The 25,054-nt window shown below is 42.3% G+C and overlaps 1 protein-coding gene across 1 annotated transcript in view; it reads left to right on the forward strand.

Moving 5' to 3' along the window:
- Positions 1–24,448, forward strand: part of LOC145395510 (uncharacterized) — a 60,232-nt gene extending 35,784 nt beyond the window's left edge. The window contains exons 3-5 of the mRNA XM_080269119.1: positions 14,799–14,866; positions 21,756–21,882; positions 24,405–24,448. Coding sequence (XP_080125245.1) covers positions 14,799–14,866; positions 21,756–21,882; positions 24,405–24,448 — 239 coding nt within the window. The remainder of the gene's footprint in view (positions 1–14,798; positions 14,867–21,755; positions 21,883–24,404) is intronic.
- Positions 24,449–25,054: the final 606 nt, after the last annotated feature.

Here is a 25,054-nt window from a genome sequence, read left to right on the forward strand (position 1 = left end):
TATGTTCAAGTCATATAGGCACACATACATATGGATGGGATAACATCTGGCTAAAATGCTGTCATTATTATATGTGGTGGCTTATATAAGGGTGGTTTCAATAAAGCGTGGTCAAGGTTCAGATATCCTGCCTTCTTCACATTCATTTGAAACTATACAGTACAGTACTGAATGTAATAAGCATGGATATGGATTACAGGGTTATGGTCAAGTCATATAGACACATAACTGTACATGGGATAATAGCTAGCTGTAAATCGCGAAATGGTTGGAGTCTCATTATACTTTTTTTTTTTTTCACTGAAAGGCATATGGGAACCTATGGTTTGAAAGTCTGATTTTCATTTCCAAGGGCCGTGGTAGCTCAGTGGTAAACGATTGAGTGGTGACAAAGAGAGGTGGTTGGCTGTGGAAATGCATGGACGATATTTTATCATTTTGTTTTATGATTGATTTTTTTTTTTTTAATTTCGTGTCATTTACCTGGGGAAAATGACGCAAGTTCAATTTCCTCAGGGAAATTACACGAGTTTGAAGAATCTGAAATTATTATTTTTTGATAATTTCTTATTTTTTCTTTTCTTTTATACACTGAAAGTCTCCTAGCCATAAAAATATAACATAGAACATAACATGTATTGGAACAGTATGGCTGAAGGTAGGATACTCCTGTGACTACTCGCTACATCCACCCTCGATCGCGACTGGCAGGTGACTGACCAGGGAGACAGTGAGAAGGGGTTGACAGGTGTCGCTGTGACCTGCGATCTGTCCCACTTTGGGAAGTAGGTCCGGGCCAGATGTGGGTGTATCGCACGCTCTCAGGAATGTGCAGATATGGGTGTTTCGAAGCTTTCGGGTTAATGTTGTGATGAGATTAAACAGCGTTAAAGCAGCAGACGCTGATGTGATATGTGCTTGTATTCTCGTCGGGAAACTAAGCACCTTAACACCATTTCCTTAGCGATTTATTTTTGGATATGGCTGGTTAATATTTTTTCATACGTCTCTTCTGCAGATTATGGTCATCGTGAAATAATTTATGTAACACGGACAAGGACAGTAAGGTATAATTAACAAAATAAATTACTTAGGAAATGGTGTTAGTGAGTTTCCTCAACTTACGAGAATACCGGTGGAAGTGTGGCGTGGAGAGGCAGAAATATTTTTCGTGGATTGTACTAGGAAATAATATATGAGAAATAGTAGCACTGGAATGTAGGAATGCCTCAGTTATCCTCCTGTACAGAAATAAAGGTGAAAGAAGTGAGTGTGAGTAAATATATAGTATATGGTGTCAGGTGAGTGTACTTAGGAATCATATATGGAAGAATAATTAGAGGAATGGTGAGGAATATATCAGAATGCTTGGTTAGTGATGAACTGCGTGTTTTCAAAACCCGTATTCTCATTGATTAAGGAAACTCCCTAATACCTTTTCCTTAGTGATTTATTTTCATACACTACATTACTGCTGCCTTTTATGTTGTATTTATCTTTTAAACACCAACGAGGAAGGCAAAAATAACACTTAAGGGATTATTAATGAGCTGTTTGCAAAAATAACTGGTAAGGAAAAGATGCTAGGGAGCTTCCTTAACCGTGGTCAATACCGTCTCAAGTGTGGTAGGGGATGTGTGGATCAAATATTTACAGTGAGAAAGTGGAGAATGTAAGTGTGAAGGAAAGTACGGTGGCATTTATGGATCTGGAAAAGGTATATGACAAGGTGAAGAGGAAGGATTAGGGAACGTTTTGAGGATGTGTGGCGTGGATGGACAGCTGTTGAAAGTTTTAATTTTTTTTAATGCTGGTAGTGTAGCGTGGATTTCTAAGGAAGTGCTTAAATATGAATAATGGAGTGAGACAAGGGTGTATGATGTATCGCCAATGATGTTGTATGCTAGTATATTCTTGAATATACTGTATATATATACAGTGGCCCCTCACTTTAGGGTGCTTCAAGTTAGCAATTTTCGTGTTTAGCGACAGGTTAGAAATGATACCAATCCTGCACATTTAGCGTTTGTCTTATGCGTTTAGCGATGTGAAGCGTGACGTCCCGCCATGCCCGTGACGTTGTCCCATAATGCCTTGCCCGTCCGCCACCAGACTGCCATTGTTACAGTAGAGTCTTCATACAGCACGAGATAGGTTATGCAGAACCTTGGGCAAAATTAAATTCGCGCTAAAACGTGATATATATTTACAAAAAAAAAAGGGGGGGTTAGGTTCTAGAAGCCTCATATTTTTCGTTAAAAACATATTTAAAGATAAATTATTACAAATATGTCTGCCTTAACCCGTCACGTCCCGACCGATTTCGCACCTCCGATACCCCCCAGTCCCGAGCTATTTTGGATTTTTTTTTTTTTTGGTTAAAACCTCCACTTTTGGTGAGAAATATCGAAATTTAATAGAGAAATTGCTCACCTGAGGTTTAAAATACTCGATACAGGTAGCAGTACCTCCTTACCTTATTGGGTTTTCTATCAGGCTGGCTCCAAAGAAAACGAGTTCTATGGGAGGGTAACTATTCCACACCACTCATAAACGATATTTTTTTTATTTATTTGGTACGAATTTATATGTAGTACGAGAGTATATTGGTTTTCAAACTGTAATATAGGCATTATAAGCATTGTTTCACTAACTCATCAATATACCTGGCCTTTTTTGGCGACATTACCTGATCATCATTTCTGACTGTTTCTTCCTCTAATGCAGTGGCTCTTAACCTTTTTTGAGTCACGGACCCCTTCGAGAATCTGGTGAACGCTGTGAACCCCTTCCCTACAAAAATGCACATAAGCACAAATGCAGGATTTTGCATGCAATGAATATACATTATTTTACTGAAAACTACCTCACGCAGTGTGTCACAAAGTATAACACAAAGAATTATGTTTCTCACTCTTTTTCATGCAAAAACTAATGGCCACTCAAAAAATGAAATGCATCAAACTTGAGCAAATTAAAGAAAACAAAACTTTAAGTCTGCTCAAAAGTTCATTTCAGTGAGAGAGTTGTTGTTGCTGTTTGGCTTGAATGAGATGAAATTGTGGAGTGGTCTTTGACAAGGCAACACGCATGTTATCGTTGACATCCAGTTGATTTCGACTTTTTATTTTGATAGAAACAAGAGCTGAAATCCCTGACTCACAAAGGTATATAGTTGCAAACGGAATCAGAGCACCGATAGCTCACTTTTGCCAGACCAGAGTAGGCTTGTGTCAACAAACATCAGAATTCTTCAAGACTTCGAGTTTTTTTTAAAGTTAATGATGCCAAAGGGCATCATGCAATCTCGCTAAATTGTTCTCAATTATTCTGGCCTTCATGGACCCCCTGTATCCCATCCATGGACTTGGGGGTCCATGGACCCCAGGTTAAGAACCCCTGCTCTAATGCTATGTAAACTTTGTCCTCCACATTGTCATTGATTGGGGAATCACTGGCCCTGAATGTCTTTATTGGCCTGGTCACTGGTAACAGGTGAATTGCCGAGACAAGGGCATGCAGGAGGGGGGGGAGGTTATGCAGTGTAAGGCATTGTCCCTGCCTGGCATCTTGAAGAGGAATAGAGGAAGGTGTCCCATGTATACATACCAAAAATCACACGCAAAAATTGAAAATTGTGCAAATTACGAACCTTGCAATTGCTGTGACAAAACGTTGCGACATACCCATAAGTCGAACGATGGGATGCCTCGGGTTAAGACACACCCAAGAGACTGTGTTTACATACTATCTCTCCGACTGGACACATCAGTGCATACTGAATCCTAACCTAGCCTAACTGATTAGTTTTGCCACCTTATAATCCCCATAAAAACTTTAATCACCAAGGATTGCACTAAGCTTCTTGAAAGTCCTCATTACCAAACAAGCAAAAATTTTTGACCTAAACAACACGTGAATAATCACCCCCCAGCATCACGCACATTTCACCAGGAATCACTTTCGGCGCTCATTAAAAAAAAAAAAAAAAAAGGCAGTGTGAAACTATTTTTGAAGGCCATTAATTATCAACAATAAAGGAAAAAAAAAATATAAAGGAGTCTTCAGCATGGAGTGATTGCGTATTTCTCACTTCTCATATACACACGAATGTAGTAATCGTGAATAATAAACATGTTAGCCAGGCAGTATACTGTAATTTGTATGACAGTATGTTTCACAAGAACTGAACTGACATTATTATCTTACCTTCGGTAACTGTTTATGTCAACACATTGTGTCTTCGCATATTGTAAGATCTGAATTTTCTCGACTAAAAACCGTCAGTTCTTAATCAAGATCAGGCACAAAGCCTTTTTTTTTTTTTTTTTTTTTTTTTTTCCCCACACGTTGCGCTAAAGGTGAAAACATGAATATTACTGCTCCATCATCATTAACTTCTTTTTCCATCAAAGAAAACTATTTACATTGTAAACACACCCGACTCATTTTCTCTGATCATTTGCATTTAGTTCCTGCACCACACGCCACTTCGTCCAACAATTTAACATTATCATTTGGAATAAATGTTTTTCTTGTGTTCATACACTTTTGGGGTGCTTAGGCAAAACTAAAGTTAATTTGGAACCACGTGCTCAGAGCTCTGAGAGGAAATGAGGAGCAAGGTAATAAGCAAATAAACTTCTCATCACAGCAACCATCCACACATCAGAGGAGTAGACTGTAGCACCAGTCGAGCAGGGAAGTACTCCAGAGGTGGATGGAAAACTGATGATAGGGAGTGCTGGAGCTCCCATTTCATCAGCCCTCAGGACTAGTTCCTGACCATCCCCCTTTGCTGAACATTTTCAGTGTCTCAGTTACACAGAGAGTAGGCCAGCATGCCCTCCAACACAAATTTCTCTAACTATCTACACCAGACTACATGCGCGGTACACATTACACTTCCTTTTCCAAAATTAAAAAAAAGAATCATGGCGTTTCATCACCCAGCCTCGGAGTCCCCAGGGGGGGGACCATAAATCCCCCTACCTTCTGCTCCTCTCCCAGTGACGACTCGAGGTGTCTGGAACCACTGTCTGACTCTCTTCTTCATTTCTGCAACATTTGCGGCCTTTCCTCTAACTTTTGCTCTGTTGAGCACAACGTCTCCTCCTCTAAACCTCACCTTTTTCTAACTGAGACTCAGATGTCTGAGACAAATGACAGCAAACACTTTTCTGTATCCTCCTACTTTCTCTATACACATTTCAAAGCCAAAGGTGGCTGTTGTGTATATATACGCAATGACTTATCTTGCTCTCGTGTTCCTGAACTCGATTCTTCTGAATTCTCTACACTCTGGCTTCGGCTACCCTGTCATTCTCTGACTAAATATATCTGTGCTGTTTACTTATCCCCTGATTCTACTGACTATCAAAAATTCTTCGACTATCTTACTTCTACGATGGAACACATTCTATCCATTTCTCCTTTCTCTGAAATCTCCATTCTAGGAGATTTCAATGTTCACCACCACCTTTGGCTCTCCTCTCCTTTCACTGATCCACCTGGTGAACAAGCCTACATCTTTTCTATCCTTCATGACCAAGAGCAGCTTGTACAGCACCCTACCCGTATCCCAGACCACCTTAGAGAGAGCCCCAACATACTTGACCTCTTCCTTACAACTAATCCTTCTCCTTACACTGTTAATCTTTTCTTTCCGTTAGGCTCCTCTGATCACAACCTTATCACCCTAACCTGTCCTATCACTCAGGTACAGCCTGTGGACCCTCCAGGGAAACGTCATCTGTTTCATTTTGAAGCCGTGGATTGGGAGGCCCTCGGGCAGTACTTCTTTGATTTTCCCTGGAATGATTATTGCTTCCATGGCCGGGAGCCATCTGAGTGTGCCTTGCGCATTACGGAGGTTATTCTCTCGGGCATGGAAACATACATTCCTTTCTCATATCCTTTGACTAATGCAAGAAAGCCTTGGTTTAATCACGCTTGTTCTAATACTGTCCGCAACAAGGAGAAGGGCTATAAAAGGTACCGGAGCCAACCCTCCCCTGAATCACATCATCTTTACGTTTCTGCCCGGAATTGTGCTAAGTCAGTTCTTCGCACTGCTAAAAATAATTTCATATGTACTAAATGCTCTCAACTCTCCAACTCGAATTCCTCCTGTTCCCTCTGGCACCTTGCCAAAAACCTTTCTAACAACTTTACCTCATCATCCTTCCCTCCTCTTTTCTACTCTGATGGTTCTGTACCTATTTCTTCTACTGACAAAGCAGATCTCTTCGGACAAACTTTCTCCTCCAATTCCACCTTAGACGATTCCAGTGCTGTTCCTCTATTAATTCCCGCCTCTGACTTCCTCATGGCTGACATTAAAATTTCTTCAGCTGATGTATTTTCTGCCATCACTGGCCTCAATACTAACAAGGCATATGGGCCTGACGGAGTCCCTCCTGTTGTTCTCAAGAACTGTGCTTCTGTGCATACACCATGCCTAGGCAAACTCTTTTGCCTTTGTCTGTCAACTTGTACCATTCCTTCTTGCTGGAAGTTTGCTCTCATTCAGCCAGTCCCAAAGAAGGGTAATCACTCCCAACCATCCAACTATCGTCCAGTTGCTTTAACGTTCTGTATTTCAAAAGTTTTTGAGTCAATTCTCAATAGGAAAATTTTAAGGCATCTTTCCTATCACAACCTTTTTTCTGATCATCAGTACGGGTTCCGTCAGGGATGCTCCACTGGCGATCTTCTCACCTACCTTTCAGACTCCTGGTCATCCTCCTTTCGGGACTCTGGTGAAAGCTTTGCCATTGCACTTGACATCTCAAAGGCTTTTGATCGAGTCTGGCATAAATCTTTAATTTCCAAACTGCTCTCTTACGGTTTCTATTCTTCTATCTTTTTTTTTTTTTTATGCGAGGAAGAAGGAACCAAAGGCCATGAGCCCGCAGTAACAGTTCCCTCCAAGAGAAAAACAAAATACAATAGAGAGCCAAATTCAAGATCCGATCATTTTGAGATGCCTGGACACACTGCGTTTGAAAGACTGGAGATCATAGGCAGGAGGAAATACAGACAGAGGGAGACAGTTCCAGAGCTGACCTGTTGCATAAATGAAAGACTGGGAGTAACGGTTAACTCTTGCATTAGAGAGTTGGACAGAAAAGGGATGAGAGTTTGCTGCCAGACGGGTGCTAAGCGCCCGTTGTAGAGGTGGAGGAATGCAAGCAGACAGTTCAGAGGAGCAGTGACCATTAAAGTAGCGATAGAAAAGAGATAAAGATGCAACAGTGCGGCGAAGAGACAGAGGTTGAAGGGAGTCAGTAAGAGGAGGAGAGTTAATGAGATGAAAAGCCTTTAACTCCACCCTATTGAGAAGAGCTGTATGTGGGGAGCCTCCCCACACATGAGAGTTGTACTCCACACAGGGGCGGATAAAACCCCTGTATAGAGTCAACAATTGTGCAGGGGTAAAGAAAGAGCGGAGTCGGCTTAGCACACCCAATCTCTTGGAAGCAGATTTTACAAGAGATGTAATATGATCTTTCCAAGATAAGTCCCGAGTAAATGAAACCCCAAGCATGTTCAAGGATGATGCAGGATTAATCTGAATATTATTAAACATTAGTGGGTATACCTGTGGAAGATTTTGTTGGGTTGATAGGTGTAAGAACTGAGTCTTTGATACATTAAAGACAACCATATTATTTTTACCCCAGTCAGAGATATGAGCCAAGTCAGACATTAGGTGTGCCATAGCCTCATCCCTTGTTTCTTGAAGTAACTGTTGAGATGGGCGTTGCGGGAACCGAATGGAAAGGTGAAGGGTGGAGTCATCAGCGTATGAGTGGATAGGGTTAGATGTACAGCTTAGAAGATCATTGATGAATAAAAGGAAGAGAGTTGGTGATAGGACAGAGCCCTGAGGAACACCACTGTTGATAGATCTAGGAGAAGAACGATGGCCGTCTACGACAGCGGCTATAGAACGACCAGAAAGGAAGCTAGCGATGAAGGCACAGATAGAAGGATGGAAACCGTAGGAGGGCAGTTTGGAAATTAAAGATTTATGCCAGACTCAATCGAAAGCCTTTGAGATGTCAAGTGCAATGGCAAAGCTTTCGCCAAAGTCCCGAAAGGAGGATGACCAGGAGTCTGAAAGGTAGGTGAGAAGATCGCCAGTGGAGCGTCCCTGACGGAACCCATACTGACGATCGGAAAGAAGGTTGTGATAGGAAAGATGCCTTAAAAATTTTTGTTAAGAATTGACTCGAAAACTTTTGAAATACAGGACGTTAAAGCAATTGGACGATAGTTGGAGGGTTGGGAGTGGTCACCCTTCTTTGGGACTGGCTGAATGAGAGCAAACTTCCAGCAAGAAGGAAAGGTACAAGTTGACAGACAAAGGCGAAATAGTTTGCCTAGGCAGGGTGTAAGCACAGAAGCACAGTTTTTGAGAACAACAGGAGGGACCCCATCAGGCCCATATGCCTTGTTAGTACTGAGGCCAGTAATGGCAGAAAATACATCAACTGAAGAAATTTTAATGTCAGCCATGAGGAAGTCAGAGGGGGAAGTGATGGAGGAACAGCACCGGAATCGTCTAAGGTGGAATTGGAGGAGAAAGTCTGTGCGAAGAGATCTGCTTTATCAGTAGAAGAAATAGCTACAGAACCATCAGAGTAGAAAAGAGGAGGGAAGGATGATGAGGTAAAGTTGTTAGAAAGATTTTTGGCAAGGTGCCAGAAGGAGCGGGAAGAATTCGAGTTGGAGAGTTGAGAGCATTTAGTATGGATGAAATTATTTTTAGTAGAGCGAAGAACAGACTTAGCACGATTCCGGGCAGAAACGTAAAGATTATGTGATTCAGGGGTGGGTTGGCTCCAGTACCTTTTGTAGGCCTTCTCCTTGTTGCGGACAGCATTAGAACAAGCGTGATTAAACCAAGGCTTTCTTGCGTTAGTCAAAGGATATGAGAAAGGAATGTATGCTTCCATGCCCGAGAGAATAACCTCCGTAATGCGCAAGGCACACTCAGATGGCTCACGGCCATGGAAGGAATAATCATTCCAGGGAAAATCAAAGAAGTACTGCCTGAGGGCCTCCCAGTCTGCAGCTCCAAAATGCCAGAGACGACGTTTCCCTGGAGGGTCCGCAGGCCGTACTGGAGCGATAGGACAGGTTAATGTAATAAGGTTGTGATCGGAGGAGCCCAACGGAGAGAAAAGATTAACAGAGTAAGCAGAAGGATTAGTTGTGAGGAAGAGGTCAAGTATGTTGGAGCTCTCTCCAAGGCGGTCAGGGATACGGGTAGGGTGCTGTACAAGCTGCTCTAGGTCATTAAGGATAGAAAAGATGTAGGCTTGTTCACCAGGTGGATCAGTGAAAGGAGAGGAGAGCCAAAGGTGGTGGTGAACATTGAAATCTCCAAGAATGGAGATTTCAGAGAAAGGAGAAATGGACAGAATGTGTTGCATCGTAGAAGTAAGATAGTCGAAGAATTTTTGATAGTCAGTAGAATTAGGGGATAAGTAAACAGCACAGATATATTTAGTCAGAGAATGACAGGAAAGCCGAAGCCAGAGAGTGGAGAATTCAGAAGAATCAAGTCCAGGAACATGAGAGCAAGATAAGTCGTTGTGTATGTATACACAACAGCCACCTTTGGCTTTGAAATGAGTATAGTGAAAGTAGGAGGATACAGAAAAGGGTTTGCTGTCAGTTGCCTCAGACAGCTGAGTCTCCGTTAGAAAAAGTAGGTGAGGTTTAGAGGAGGAGAGGTGGTGCTCAACAGAGCGAAAGTTAGATGAAAGGCCGCGAATGTTGCAGAAATGAAGAAGAAGAGAGTCAGACAGTGGTTCCAGGCACCTCGAGTCGTCACCGGGAGAGGGGCAGATGGCGGGGGCATTTATGGTCCCCCCCCCTGGGGACTCTGAGGCTGTGCCTTCATCGCTAGCTTCCTTTCTGGCCGTTCTATAGCTGCTGTTTTAGATGGCCATTGTTCTTCTCCTAGATCTATCAACAGTGGTGTTCCTCAGGTCTCTGTCCTATCACCAACTCTCTTCCTTTTATTCATCAATGACCTTCTAAGCTGTACATCTAACCCTATCCACTCATATGCTGATGACTCTCCCTTCACCCTTCCATTCGGTTCCCGCAACGCCCATCTCAGCAGTTACTTCAACAAACAAGGGATGAGGCTATGGCACACCTAATGTCTGACTTGGCTCGTATCTCTGACGGGGGTAAAAATAATCTTGTTGTTTTTAATGCATCTAAGACTCAGTTCTTACACCTATCAACCTGTCAAAATCTTCCACAGGTATATCCACTAATATTTAATAATATTCAGCTTAATCCTGCATCATCCTTGAACATGCTTGAAGTTTCATTTACTCGGGACTTATCTTGGAAAGATCATATTACATCTCTTGTAAAATCTGCTTCCAAGAAATTGGGTGTGCTAAGCCGACTCCTTTCTTTACCCCTGCACAATTGTTGACTCTATACAGGGGTTTTATCCGCCCCTGTGTGGAGTACAACTCTCATGTGTGGGGAGGCTCCCCACATACAGCTCTTCTCAATACGGTGGAGTTAAAGGCTTTTTGTCTCATTAACTCTCCTCCTCTTACTGACTCCCTTCAACCTCTGTCTCTTCGCCGCACTGTTGCATCTTTATCTCTTTTCTATCGCTACTTTAATGGTCACTGCTCCTCTGAACTGTCTGCATGCATTCCTCCACCTCTATGACAGGAGCGTAGCACTCATCTAGCAGCAAACTCTCATCCCTTTTCTGTCCAACTCTCTAATGCAAGAGTTAACCGTTACTCCCAGTCCTTCATTTATGCAACAGGTCAACTCTGGAACTGTCTCCCTCTGTCCGTATTTCCTGCTGCCTATGATCTCCAGTCTTTCAAATGCAGTATGTCTAGGCATCTCGAAATGAATGGATCTTGAATTTGGCTCTCTCTTGTATTTTGTTTTTCTCTTGGAGGGAAGTGTTATTGCGGGGTCATGGCCTTTGGTTCCTTCTTCCTCGCATAAAAAAAAAACCTGAGGCAGGCTGTGGCAGGTGGCATGGGACATGGGTCATGTGTGTATCATTGTTCTGAGTGTCACAACAAGCAACAGTCACGGTCCTTTCTGGTGATTATATATATATATATATATATATATATATATATATATATATATATATATATATATATATATATATATATATATATATATATATATATATATATATATATATATATATATTTATTTATTTATTTATTGTTAAGAAGAGAAATTTGCCAGTTAGGTAGTTGAGAAGTTCTCAACTTTTTCCGATGTTTACTGTAGGCTACTTCCGGTACAAGTCGGAGTTGCCAGTTTTCCTGCTGTTATTGAGCGTAGTTATTTCATAAGTTATGCATTAAGTTTTGTGCTCTTTTTCTTTAATAATGTTTTAGCTATTTGATTATTAAGTTATATAATTCAGTTTAAGCTTGTATGCTTAATAATTTATATCAATATGTACTGGGAATAGTGAGTGCGAAGTTGGAAAGCATTCAGTGTAATTATTTGGAAAATAAGGAGTGTGAACTTGGGAAGCCAGTGTTTATTTACAGTGCATCAGCTGATCCTGTGTACTGTACACCTAAAGGCTGACCATAGGAAGAATAACTCACTGGGCAACGTCCTTCCTATACTAAACTACTGCTGTTGGAGTCTGTGGCAGTGTGGGGTGGGAACGTAACACTGGTGTAAGGAGTGTGGATTATTATTAAGGGCTGCAGTGAGGCTAACCTTTGCATGGAAGCAGATGGTGTGCAGACAAGGTCTCAAGTTGGGCAGTAGAAGGAAATGTCCCAGGCGACAATTGTGAAGCTATTACGGGCACAGAGGAAAGAACTCAGAGAACAATTCCGGTAGAGAAGAAAGAACACAAAGAAAAATTATAAGCCCAAAGTGACGAACAGAAAGAACTCATGAGCGAAATCAAAGAACAATTGCAAACACAGAGTGAACAACTAGAGGCACAATGTGAAGAACAACAAGAACGATATGAACAACTTCAAGAGGCATTACAGGAGCAACAGAGGGAAGTACAACTGAGGGTGCAAGGACAGCTAGATGCATTCATAGGGGAAATGAAGAAAGAACAGCAACAGCTTAAGGAAGAAGTAGATGCCAAGTTAGAACAACATAAGTATGTTGTAAGCATCAATGTGATGGTCTGTGCACAGCATATAGACAACCAGCTGAAGATTAGCGAGGCAATAGTGACAGAGTGCAGACAGCATGCAGACAACCAGCTAAATATTAGTGAGGGAATTGCGATGGAATGCAGACAGCATGTCGATAGCCAGTCAAAGCATGTAGTTGACCATGTGAAGATAATTAGTGAGAAAATGGAGGCTGTAGAGAAATACTACACTGCTGAGCCTCAAGTTAATGTACAGGGAGCATATGAAAAGAATGGACAGCGTATGGTGAATCTTGACGGTTCCCAAGCATCTAAAGGTAGCATTATAGGCCTGAATAATCAGAATGTGGGAGATTTAAGTCATGGACTTAATTTTGATGCCCCAGTTTTTGGGCCCCAAACCAGTGAAGTGCATGGCTATAATGGGGGTCCAGTTAAGAAGAAAGCTCAGGAATTTGGTGGTAGAGTACCTTGGGAAGGTTACCGTGCACATTTTGAGTTACTTGAGGATCAGAATGGTTGGGATGATAGGCAGAAGATAGTGCAGCTTGCTACTAGCCTTAAGGGTGCTGCAATGGAATTTCTGGGCCAGATTTCAGCGAAAGAGAGAAACAGTTATAAGTCCCTAGCAGAAGTACTGGAGCACAGATATGAGACCAGGTACCAGACTGAGGTTCACAGAGCAAGATTCTAGAGCCATGTATGGGCTCGAGGAGAATCATTACAGCAGCTTGTTCATGACCTGGAGAGTATGGCATATAAGGCATACCCTGGAGCAGCACCCAACCTGTTGGCATTTTTTCTGTGGTACCAGTTCATCGATGTTCTTGATAGTGCAGAGTTGAAAATGCAGGCACAACCCAGAAGCATGCACGAAGCACTAGCCAGGGCTCTAGAATTTGAGTCTTGCATCAGGTCCAGTACGTCCACTTTTCAGACAGGTCGAAGTGCAGGATTCAAGGCAAGAAAGGGGCAGGTATGTGAAACGGAACAATTTGAAGGAAGTTGCTGGTACTGTGAAAAGCCAGGACAAAGAAGAGAGGACTGCTACACGTTGAAGAGGGAACCAGAGAAGATCGGTGAAAGTTGCTGGTTCTGCAGGAAGCCAGGACACAAGAAGGAGGATTGTCACAAATGAAAGAAGGAGCAAGAACAGAGCAGTGCAAGGATATCTTCTGTTGTAATAAAAGCATGTTGGACATGTAGTGAGGTGGGACACTTCAGCTATGAGTGTCCAATTGAGAAGGAATCATGCTCTCCTACAGCCGAGGATGTTGAGGAGGACCATGGAACTGAAGTGCAAGAGGATGGTGACAGTTTCTCAAGGGAAGAAGTGAATCAGGAAGAGGACGAAGACATTCCAGGAGGAGTGAACTGTGTGGAAGAGCAGGGACGTCACTGGAAGCAGCATAGAAGAAAAGCTGAGAAGCTGCAGGATTATTTATTGTATAGTTAGATGCTTCATTAGGATGAAAGTTTATGCTTGTATATACTGTGTACTTTTGTTGGGACGACAAAGAACTACGGAGGGGGTAGTGTTAAGAAGCGGGATTTACCGGTTAGGTAGTCAAGAAGTTCTCAATGATTTCCGGTGTTTACCGTAGGCTAGTTCCGGTATGAGTCAAAGTTGCTAGTTTTTCTGCTGTAATTGAGTTTAGTTATTTTGTAAGTTATGCATTAATTTTTGTGCTCTTGTTCTTTAATAATGTTTTAGTTATGTGATTGTTAAATTATGCAATTCAATTTAAGTTTGTATGCTAAATAATTTATAGTGTTATGTACTGTAAGAAAACTGGCATGTTTTGGTTGTCTCCAAGTTGGTAACTGTGCTCTCTCTCTCTGGAGTACACCAGAACTGTGGGGAAGTAGATCATTCTCGAACAATGCAAGCTTATATAAGGTTGGAGAAGAGACTAGTTCAAGTTCAGTCTGACCTCAGTTCAGTTTGAGTGTAGTGCAGTGTCAGTGCAGAGAAGTTTGTATATTTTCGGTACTTGTGAAAACAGTTAGGTGTTGTTGGCAAATAGTGGTTATTGAAGTTTGTACATCATCGACAGTTGTGAAAAATAGTGAAATGTTGTCAAGCATTAAGTGTAATTGCAGTTAGTAAAGTTTGTACAGCTCCAGGACTTGTGAGAATAGTGAAATGAAGTTGGAGGGTATTCAGTGTGATTATATGGAAAATAAAGAAAGTGAGCTTGGGAAGCCATTGTTATTTACAACGCCTCAGCTGATGTTGTGTGCTGTACACCTAAAGGCTGACCATGGGAAGAACAACTCCCTGGACAACGTCCTTCTTGTACTAGACTACTGCTGCTGGAGACTGTGGCTGTGTGGAGTGGGGGCGTAACAATATATTTACTGTACATAAATAACCTGAAGGAGGTCTTGATGATATATATATATATATATATATATATATATATATATATATACTCTACATAAATAACCCAAAGTCTCATTTCATATACTCGTATATAACCCAACGACTCGTCTCAGATATGTAAAGAGAGAGAGAGAGAGAGAGAGAGAGAGAGAGAGAGAGAGAGAGAGAGACGGTCATGCTGGCGTGCAACAATATTGTACCACATCACTTCATTCATGTGTCAAAAGCTCACATTAACTTCTTTCCTCTCCCCAGCGCTAACTCAGTGCAGTAAACCAAGGACGATGGAGTTTTGCCAGTCTCAGCTGGACAATTGCTTCCAGGTAACACATTTCACAAGTTTTTATTTTTTATTTTTTGGCTTTACCTTAATTATTACACCTGTTACACGTTTGGAAACAACACACATTCTCTCTCTCTCTCTCTCTCTCTCTCTCTCTCTCTCTCTCTTTCTCTCTCTCTTGAAGTTTACTCTCATTCAGCCTGTCTCTAACTCTAAAAAAGTCAGCTGCTGTCGTGTGTTTAATACTTTTATGTGCTGTTTTTTTTAATTGATTTTCTATTTAATGTTTAATGACTTATTGCTTTTTTGTTTTTACTTTAGTCTTATGCTTGAGTCTATTTATTGTTTTTTTTTAGTCGTAATAATTGAAATCCAGCGGCATTTAGCCGTGCCTGATGCACAGCTAGGAATATTTCTTCCATCCATTCATCAGTCAAACTTGTTATCACCAAAACAGTCTCATCGCTTGTATTTCTAAAGCCTTTGAATCTGTCTTAAATATGATTCTGAAGCATTTGCCCATTTGTGAACTTTTCTCTGACCGTCGGTATGGATTCAGTCAGTGATGCTTTACTGGCGATTTATTGTGAAGGGGATCAGTTGTATATGAAGGGAAAGGGAAATGTTCCCCCAAGCTAGACCTTATTAGATCATATAATCCTATTTTGTGGCAGGAGGGCGCTACCCCTCTCAGCATGGCAGCTTCCGGTCCCGAGTCCGAACCTCTACCATTGAGTCACCCTGTCCCGCCAGGTATATGTAAGTTGATTGTATATACTTTTATCTGAGAGAGAGGACGACCGACAGCCATGGCAAACATATCTCCGGCTACTGCTATTGCCTGTGACCCATTGAGGGTGGCATCCAATAGACCACAGTCTCCAGCATCCCAGAAGATCAGAGGGAACGTGGTTGGGTTTAATGCCAGGGCGGGGTACGGATTCATCAAACGCCAGGATACTGGCATTGATGTTTTAGTGCACCACCAGGCAGTCATTAAACCAATCCCACGACACCTCCAAAACTCCATTGGGGATGGAGAGATGGTTGAGTTTAGTCTCTTTGGGACTCCTCAGGGTCCTGAGGCTTGGGATGTTACTGGCCCGGGAGGTGTTGCCGTGCAAGGTTCTGCCCATGCACGGCAACGTCTCACGCCCCGTGGACGTCAGGCCAGGGATCCTTTGAGTCCTGGGGAGCTAAATACCATTGTGGAGATGTGGATCGTGATGACGAAGGCTTTTTGCGGGGGTGACAAGGGAGCTTTGCGCATCGTCCTACCTAAGATATTTGAGGAGCATGGGCTGCCTTGCCTTGTCATTCCCAAGTGTTTCACCCCCGATGTACACTCAATTCCTCGTCAACGGGAGCATTGGGCCCAGCAGTCCTGACCTGCTGTCCCCCACACAACACCGCAGAAAAGGCGACGGCTGGATGCCCCTCTTAACAGGCAGACTGCCGCCCCAATTACTGGGGGAGGCGGTGGCCGAATCGGTAGAGAGGCGGCTTGTGGTCCTAATGGACCCAGGATCGAATCCCGGCTGGGGCAGGGAACAGTTTAAGGATTTGAATTTCCTAAAAAGCAGACTTTCCTGATCTACCAGATGACCTGCCGACGTGTCGTAAAATACCCCCGCTAATACCAATCCACCAATCCTGTATGAGACAGCCCTAGCATGTATTCAATATGGATGGTGGGTGTTAGCGCCGAAGTGGTGACATGTGGAGGTGTAGGAGGACTACTGGGCCTTGGGATAGGTCACTGCCCCCGAGAAATAGGCCCTGGAGACTTTGCCCAGAGTCGCACAAGTAAAAAAAAAAAAAAAAAAGAAAAAACGGTTCAGGAAAAGGACACGGCAACGACCATGGCGGACAGACACCACCCACCATCATACTCTGAGGAGGGGCAGGACTCCTCTGACACCACCTCCATGGCTGAGGCGACGTCAACCAGCTTCTCAGCTGAGGAGCAGCTCATTGAGTCCTCCCCTCTTCCGGCAGTGGAGGGCACTCCATCTCTCCCTCCCGTCATCAACCACAAGGATCGACAAGACGTAGCCTCCAACCGACACTTTCTGACCCTCGCCACCCACACCCAGTCGTACCAGCTCGGAGCCACAACCTACTCTAACCTCTGTGATTTGCTCCAGGCTGCCGACAAGGGTGAGGAGACTCAACCAGTTTTGATTGTCAGGGGGCAGGAGGTGTATCTAGCTGATTTTCGTGTCTTTTACCATATGTTACCACCACATCTGGCCCCTTAGAATGGCCGTTACTTGCAGTGCTGGTACAGTGAAGAGGAGTTGATCTCTTCCATCATTCATCTAATTTGGCCTAATGCCCCATACAGAGGGTGAAGGCCATAAAGCAAAAAAATAAAAAAACTTTTATCTTCACTACAGTTATAACACTCTGCACAATGAAACTTGAGTGAATCATAGGAAAAAATAAATAAAGCCATGACAGTTGTTATTTAATTTTGTGACTGAGTTCTTGTAAAATATAATATTATGTATAGATGAATAAGGTCACACCCTCTCAGCGGACATACTGTAGTAGTAGTGGAAGCAGCAGTAGTTGTAGTAGCAGTAGTAGTAGTAATAGTAGTAGTAGTAGTAGTAATAGTAGTAGTAATAAGAGTAGTAGTAGTAGTAGTAGTAGTAATTGCAACCCCAGATTCATCTGGATGTGAAGCCAGTGACTGCAGGCTGAAGTTACCCTTCTCCTGTGGACCACCATCCTCCTGTTGGGGGTAGGGTGTCCTTTACGGGAGATTGTATTATCAGGCGATGGTCCACCTGGTCGTATTGGTGCCACCACGTGAAGGGGTCCCTCTCTATCACCGGACAGACCGTGAACTGAAAACAAAAATAGTAACATGATGGTAAATATCGTTCTCTAATAAGTCAGATTAAACTAACTCAGTGTCAAATGGCCACCCTTTGCGGGATTGTGGTGTCCGACAATAGATAGATAGATAGATAGAAATTTACCATGCTTCACAGTCAGGTTAGACTCGTTAGGTAGAATCTGGGTGGGTTAAATGTTTATGTTTTGGTGATTAGCAGATTTATTCTACTTGCAGGAAGCTCCTTTTACACTTTATTATAAAATTTCCACATCCAAGTCAGTTTTTCCATACTGCGTGGTGTTCTTTCTCACCATTTCCTTCCGGTGTCTGTGCGAGGGTTTGGTAGGAGGAGAGCCTTCTTTATTGCTATCCCTGTTTTGTTCATGTAGTCACACTCGTGTAGGAGCTGCGTAGCATGGCCTACTGCAGTTATCTTCTTTCTTATGATCTTATCTCCTTATGTATAAAACGAGAAGAGATATTCCACCAAAACTCACCCTGCAAGACCTATTGTAACTGTTAACTAATGGGTCTTAATTATTCATTTATTTATTTTTTTTTACAATGTGGCTTCTAGTATCTTAAAGAGATAAGGTTACCCAGTCTGCTTATGCATGGCAGATGAGAAAGAAAACAATATTAGCTTAAAGAGAGAACCTGTATTTTTTACACAGGAAAAATCATCAGAGAAATTACCAATATGCCGGGAATCGAACCCGGGACTCTCAGGTGAGAGCCAGGCAGCATACCACTACACCACGACCAGGTAAAAGTTAACTTACGTTGTCACAATCTTGTAACCAACGTCCCTCCGCCCCCCACTGTGGGCCTGAAGAGGATGAGTTAACCCCCTGGCACTCGGGCAAGTAGATGCTTTTAATCTATCCCAAACACTTACGGCAAGTCAGAATGAAGAGAGAACCTGTAATTTTTACACAGGAAAAATCACCAGAGAAATTACCAATATGCCGGGAATCGAACCCGGGACTCTCAGGTGAGAGCCAGGCAGCATACCACTACACCACGACCAAGTAAAAGTTAACTTACGTTGTCACAATCTTGTAACCAACGTCCCTCCGCCCCCCACTGTGGGCCTGAAGAGGGGGTTAACTCATCCTCTTCAGGCCCACAGTGGGGGCGGAGGGACGTTGGTTACAAGATTGTGACAACGTGAGTTAACTTATACCTGGTCGTGGTGTAGTGGTATGCTGCCTGGCTCTCACCTAAGAGTCCCGGGTTCGATTCCCGGCATATTGGTAATTTCTCTGATGAATATTAGCTTAGTTCTATGGGTGGAATTCTCGTGCGGTTAGGAAGCTTACTAACACCACTTTCTTACCTTCAATATTTATTGCCATTTTGGTCTACAGGGAGGTGACTGTGTTAGGGTGCATCCGGAATGAAAGTGGGCATGCTGTTGCGAGCCGGAGCAGGTTGAGGTGGGAGGTTTTAAACCACATTAGCTCATACACTTGGCCATTTGCAGTTATTTTTCTTCAGCTAGACTTGGTCATGCAGTCATATTGCTACTGTCTGATTGAGTACTTAGAGAAAAGAAGCGGCAACGTCACACCTTTGACAACCTTACAAACAAAATCAAGTATTATGACTGGTTAACATTAGGTTAGACCAAAGTTGGTTAGGTATAGGGTTGTTTAATGTCAAAACACGGTTTTTCTTATTATTTTTATGGTTTGATTACCCGAATTCTTTCATCTACTCCCACGCGAAGATGTGATCTCACTGGACCCTTTCCGATGTTGCCATTATGACTGGATGACTAAGTATACTAGAAGAAAAAAAACACCTGGCCACACTGCCAGCGGTTGCAAGCAGGTACCAGCGTGAGTCCGCATGAATTCGCGCAGGAATAGTTGACAGTTAACTTGAACCCACGCATGGAGGATGGATTAAGAGCAGCTTAACATTGAGGCTTCATTAACATCATATATATGGGAGACATGCCGTATGATGCACAGTGATATTTACTCAGATTGTACAGCAGCAGAAGAGGACTAGAGAGGAAAAAAACAAAAGGGTGTATCTACTGTAGTCAGATTATTTTTATATTCATAAACATACCCATCTGGTGACAGCCTTTTTGTCCATGAATTTCCATTACAAGGTAAATCAGAATTTACACTAGTGTAACTGTAAGAGTTAATGAAGATAATTAGGCTGAAAATTGCACCAATAAAATAATTGGACTACTGCAAAGCTCTACTCCTGGGAAATTATGCAAAACTTAAATGCTTTTGCTAAGGTATTGAGCCTTCATCTGAAAAGAAGTATTATGCAAATGTCTCTCGCATTTTTTTTTCCATTTCTGTATAACTTTTCCCTGCTGAGATGTAAAACCACACATTTCTGTCCATGCTTTTATATTGGAACCATATTTCAATAATTTCTTAAACCTGCAAACTAGAGTAAAAACAATATTAAATGTATCTAGTACATAGTGTGTATGTATAGCATTATATGTATCTAGTAGTTTGCAGGTATAACAGTACTGTATATGTATCTGTTAGTGTATAACTGTATCATGCATGTATTAGTGCAAGTCTCAGTAACTTTTGAAAACGTCATGACAACTGCAGCCGGTTCCCCGCACCACTGCTGCACCACTGCTGGCAGTTGAAGGGCTGGCTTAGAACGGGTTAAACCTGTTTCCCTCTCCATATAAACACTCGTTAAAACTGCATCAGGACTTTTGGCTCACTCCTAATTGGGTGTGAGTGGTGGACAACATTATTAGGATTTTCTTTCACAACCTAAGGGACTAACTGTTGCACACTGTTCCTTTTTCAATAATAATGTTGTACTGTAGGATGCATACACAATTAGTGATCTGTACAGCTTTATCGAAAAATTTCTTTGTTTTATTCATTATTCTCAGTTTTGGTCGTAATTTCAAAAGCAAACTCATACTCATCTGGCTACCTCCATAGGTGGTAATTAAACACCTTTTTGCAGCTCTCAAACCTGTTTTGGATATAATGTGTCTCTCAGGACGCAGTTTTTACTCCAGCAAACTGTACTCCAGCAGGACTTTCTTAAGAATGCCGTCTACTTTTTTTTTTTTTTTTCTTAACGCCAGCAATCATGCTGCCTGCAGTTCCGGAGGGTTACATGATGACGTTGCCATGGCAACACCTGCCTAATCCAATAATATTATAGCAGTAGCCGTGTGTGTGTGTGTGTGTGTGTGTGTGTGTGTGTGTGTGTGCGTATTTTGGACAGCCGAAACTACACATTCAAATTGCACCAAAATTGGCACAGGAATCGCAAAAAATTCGCTGATGTGAAAAAACTTGGTCCCATCATTATTGAAAAACTTTTACTATATTTAATGAGCGATTACATTTTGACCAAAAAAATGCTGCTCCAGGCGCCTGGCATCGGATCTCTGTAGAATTTTTTGCCTGCAGCTATAACTAAAATATATTGTAGCAGAGTGAGAGCCCTCCGCAGGAACATGTGCGAGGGGCCCAAAGGGCCAAGGACCACCTGTCTAATATACTACAGCTCTAGCTGTGTGTATTTTGGGCAGCCGAAACTACATATTCAAATCGCACCAAAATTGGCACAAAAATCGCAAAAAAATCGCTGATGTGAAAAAACATGATCCCATCACGATTGAAAAACTTTTACTTTCAATGAGCGATCATATTTTGACCAAAAAACGCTGCTCCCGATGCCCAGCATAGGATCTCTGTAGAATTTTTTGTCCAGAGGTAGAACTATAATAATCTGCAGCAGTAGCCATGTGTCTGTGTGTGTACTTCAGACTTGCGTTCGGACAACTTGGGTTATATTCCTGAAGCTGTAAATAACACAATCAATTGGTTAGCTGTAAAAAATCCAAGTGACAACCTTACACTGGAACAGCACATAAACGCTAGAGTCCTCCACAGGAGCAAGTGAGAGGGGCCCGAAGGGCCCACGAGCACTTGTCGCCTCTAGTTCGGATGTTCAAATGCTCCAGCCCACTCCAGCTTTCGTTCGCCTCGCCAGCCTGGCTCGCAGTTAGGACGCACTCCTCTGACCAATAACTTAAGATTCTTTATAACTATTTCCACAGATCCTGCATAAACTCCACGGTGAGGTGAGCGACCAGATCGCCAAAGCCGTGCCTGGTTATGTTGCTGAATGTTCTGAATTCTTGGACGCCCATATTGATGCAGAGAACCTCCCTTCAACCCTGGCTGGTAAGTTAGTGCTCTTTTCTGCTCCTCACCCTTCCCCACCTCTCTCTCTCTCTCTCTGTCGTTCGTCCACCTTAACACAGAGTTTTCTCACGTTTTTTCAACATATCTCCAATACTTCACTGTTTGAGGAAGATATTATTATGACCTTATACTTTCCTCTCTCTCTCTCTCTCTCTCTCTCTCTCTCTCTCTCTCAATAGCAATAAAAACAAAATCCGTCATTTAGAAGAAAGCGTTGATTAATACCAAAGATCGTCACCCTCCTCACAACCTCTCTTGCAGGGTTGTCTACATATTGCCCACCCATTTCTCGGCTGCTCCGGGGAGGGCTCAGTCAGCGATACCATGCAGTGCTTAGCCAGTATCATTTTCTATTTCTCATTACGCCTTTTGTAATTTATATTACAATTTTTTTTTACATTTATGAATTGTATCGTTTTTACTAATTTCAGAGGCGAACCAAATCTATGTTTCCCACACCAGCAGACTGAGCCGTTTTTACAACACACAAGGATTATGAAACATATTTGGACCACCTTGACTATCCCAAAGACAAGAGAGATAATATATTTCTGTTTTTTATTATTACCTAATCATCATCATCATCATCATCATCCAGACCTTTTTTCCCACCCTACCGTAGGGCAGGGTGAGGTGTAGCACGTCCAGACAGCCAAAGTTTGCCCAGTCCAATGGGCCACGCTTCCATTCACTCATCATTGAAGCTCCCGGAATCCTAGCTCTATCTGATATGCCAAAAACATTCGCCACATTCTGTAGCTTCACATAAACGTATCCGTTGGAGTCAATCCTGATGCTGTTACATTAAAAGAGGTGCCTAATCCCTGATTATGTATTTCTTTTTACAACATTCATCTAGCCAGCTCGATCTGTTGTCAGTCCCCTAGCCTCACCGACTTCCATACCTCTCTTCCTCAAACACTCATCCACCATATCCCTCCACCTTCTCCTTGGCCTACCTCGCCTCCTTCCTTCTTCAAATTAGCTCAGATATACATTTTTCACCGCTCTGTTGTTATCCATTCTACCTACATGCCCATACCATCTCGGCACACTCTCTTCAATTCTGGTGTGCACAAACTTCCTTAATCCACACCATTCACGAATCACATTATTTCGTATCCTATCCACCCTCTGTACTCCACATACATTCCTCAGCAGTCCCATCTCCATTGCTTTTACTCTTGACTTTTCATTTTCATGTCACACCATAGTCTCACATCCATATGTTAAAATTTACACTAACACTCCTTCATGTAAGTCTCGTGCAGCTTGAACATTCAAGCCTCTGTTTCTTATCAAGGCCTTCATAGCACCAGTTACTTTCCATCCTTGTGTCACTCTACTTTCCACTTCTTTTGCACATTTTCATCTCTTTTCTATCACTGTACGCAAGTATTTGAACTCTCTCACCAATTCCAGTCTCTCCATTCATTGTAACATCACAGTGGGATTCGTCTTCTCTCTCAATAACCATCACTTTACTCTTTTCTACATATACTGTCAAGATACGACGCTCACAGACATTAGCAACACTCTGCACTAGTCTACCAAGGTCTTGTGCGGTGTTTGCGAGTAGTGCTGCATCATCAGCATACAACAAAATTGAGATATTCCATCTAACACCAATTATCACCAACGCCATCCCCCTCTCCAATACTCGCGTTTTTACAGTTCTCATCATCCCATCCATATATATATTGAACAATCATGGGGACATCGCAGAACCTTGTCGCATGCCCCCACCGATTGTGAACCATTCACTTAGATGCCCATTTACCCTTACACATGCTTCACTACCCTTACAAAAACTCTTGGCGGCATCTTGCAGCGTACCATCTACACTGTACATGCGCAAAACCTTCCACAATCCTTCTGTGTCTAATATGTCGTATGCTTTTTCCAGATCCATTAATGCCATTAACACCGTATGGTCCTTCTCACAAGCCTTCTCCACTCCTTCTCACAAGCCTTCTCCACCATCTGTCTTACCTCAAATATTTGATCCACACATCCTCTACCATTCCTAAAGCCACCCTGTTCATCACTCACTAGGACTTCTGATACTTCTTTTACTTTGTCTGTAATAATTCTTCCACATACCTTCCTTACCACACCCATTAAACTTTTGCCACGATAATTCTTGCACCCACTTCGCTCACCTTTATTTTTGTATAGGGGTACAATCATAGCCCTTTTCCACTCTGCTGGCACAGTTTCACTCATCCATGCCTAGTTACATATCTCCAACAAGTACTTCATTCTGCACTCTCCACTACATTTGATTATCTCCACATACATCTCATCACCCCCAGCCGCTTTCCCATTTTTAGCCCCTCCATGGCCATGGGTCCAGAAATTGTGGGGACCCAGTGGTCTGCCCGGGCACCATTTATTCAGATTTCGAATATCGATATCTTTTCATGCTAAACTGAAGATTAACGTCTGGCACATCAGGAAATGCAATTTTTAGCTTGATAAACCCATCCTGTGCTTCACAGAGAAGAGTGATAAATTTCGCAAAATGACCGCTACACGCCGGTGAAAACATATAAAGGATCAAAAAACATCGCACTGAGAAATATCCATATTTTCACCTCCCCAAAATTTCACTTGTGCTGAAATGGTTTGAAATGACTAGATATGTGTGTTACGAACAAAATCAGTACATAATATGGGAGGTTTCATTAAAAATTATATATTGTTAATTATTTTCTCAATTTTTGATGTTTCTTGTCTTTATGCAAGTATTGAGTGACTTCCGTTGTCTGGGTGGTTTAGTTTGTGTCCAAAGAGAGGCGAAAATTGGTATTTTTTTACTCTGACCGGAAACGGGCCCTCCTTTGTGTGTACAGGCTGAACTGCAACTGCCCACTTAGACCTGGCCATCGTCTCCTACCGGCATATTATTATTATTATTATTATTATTATTATTATTATTATTACTCTCATCATTATTATTCTCATTATTATTATTACTATTACTATTACTATTATTATTATTATTATTATTATTATTATTACTGCTATAATCGCCACCACCCTCTTCACCACCACCATCATCTACACTCCACTTCAATCACCACCGAATCCGCCACATTGCCCTCACAAAACACGCTCACAGTCACCACCACTTCATGCGAGTAAATTT

The sequence above is a fragment of the Coenobita brevimanus genome, chromosome 31 (assembly GCF_032717465.1).
Source record: "Coenobita brevimanus isolate Jiangsu-jjx chromosome 31, ASM3271746v2, whole genome shotgun sequence".
In the NCBI taxonomy this organism is placed as follows: domain Eukaryota; kingdom Metazoa; phylum Arthropoda; class Malacostraca; order Decapoda; family Coenobitidae; genus Coenobita; species Coenobita brevimanus.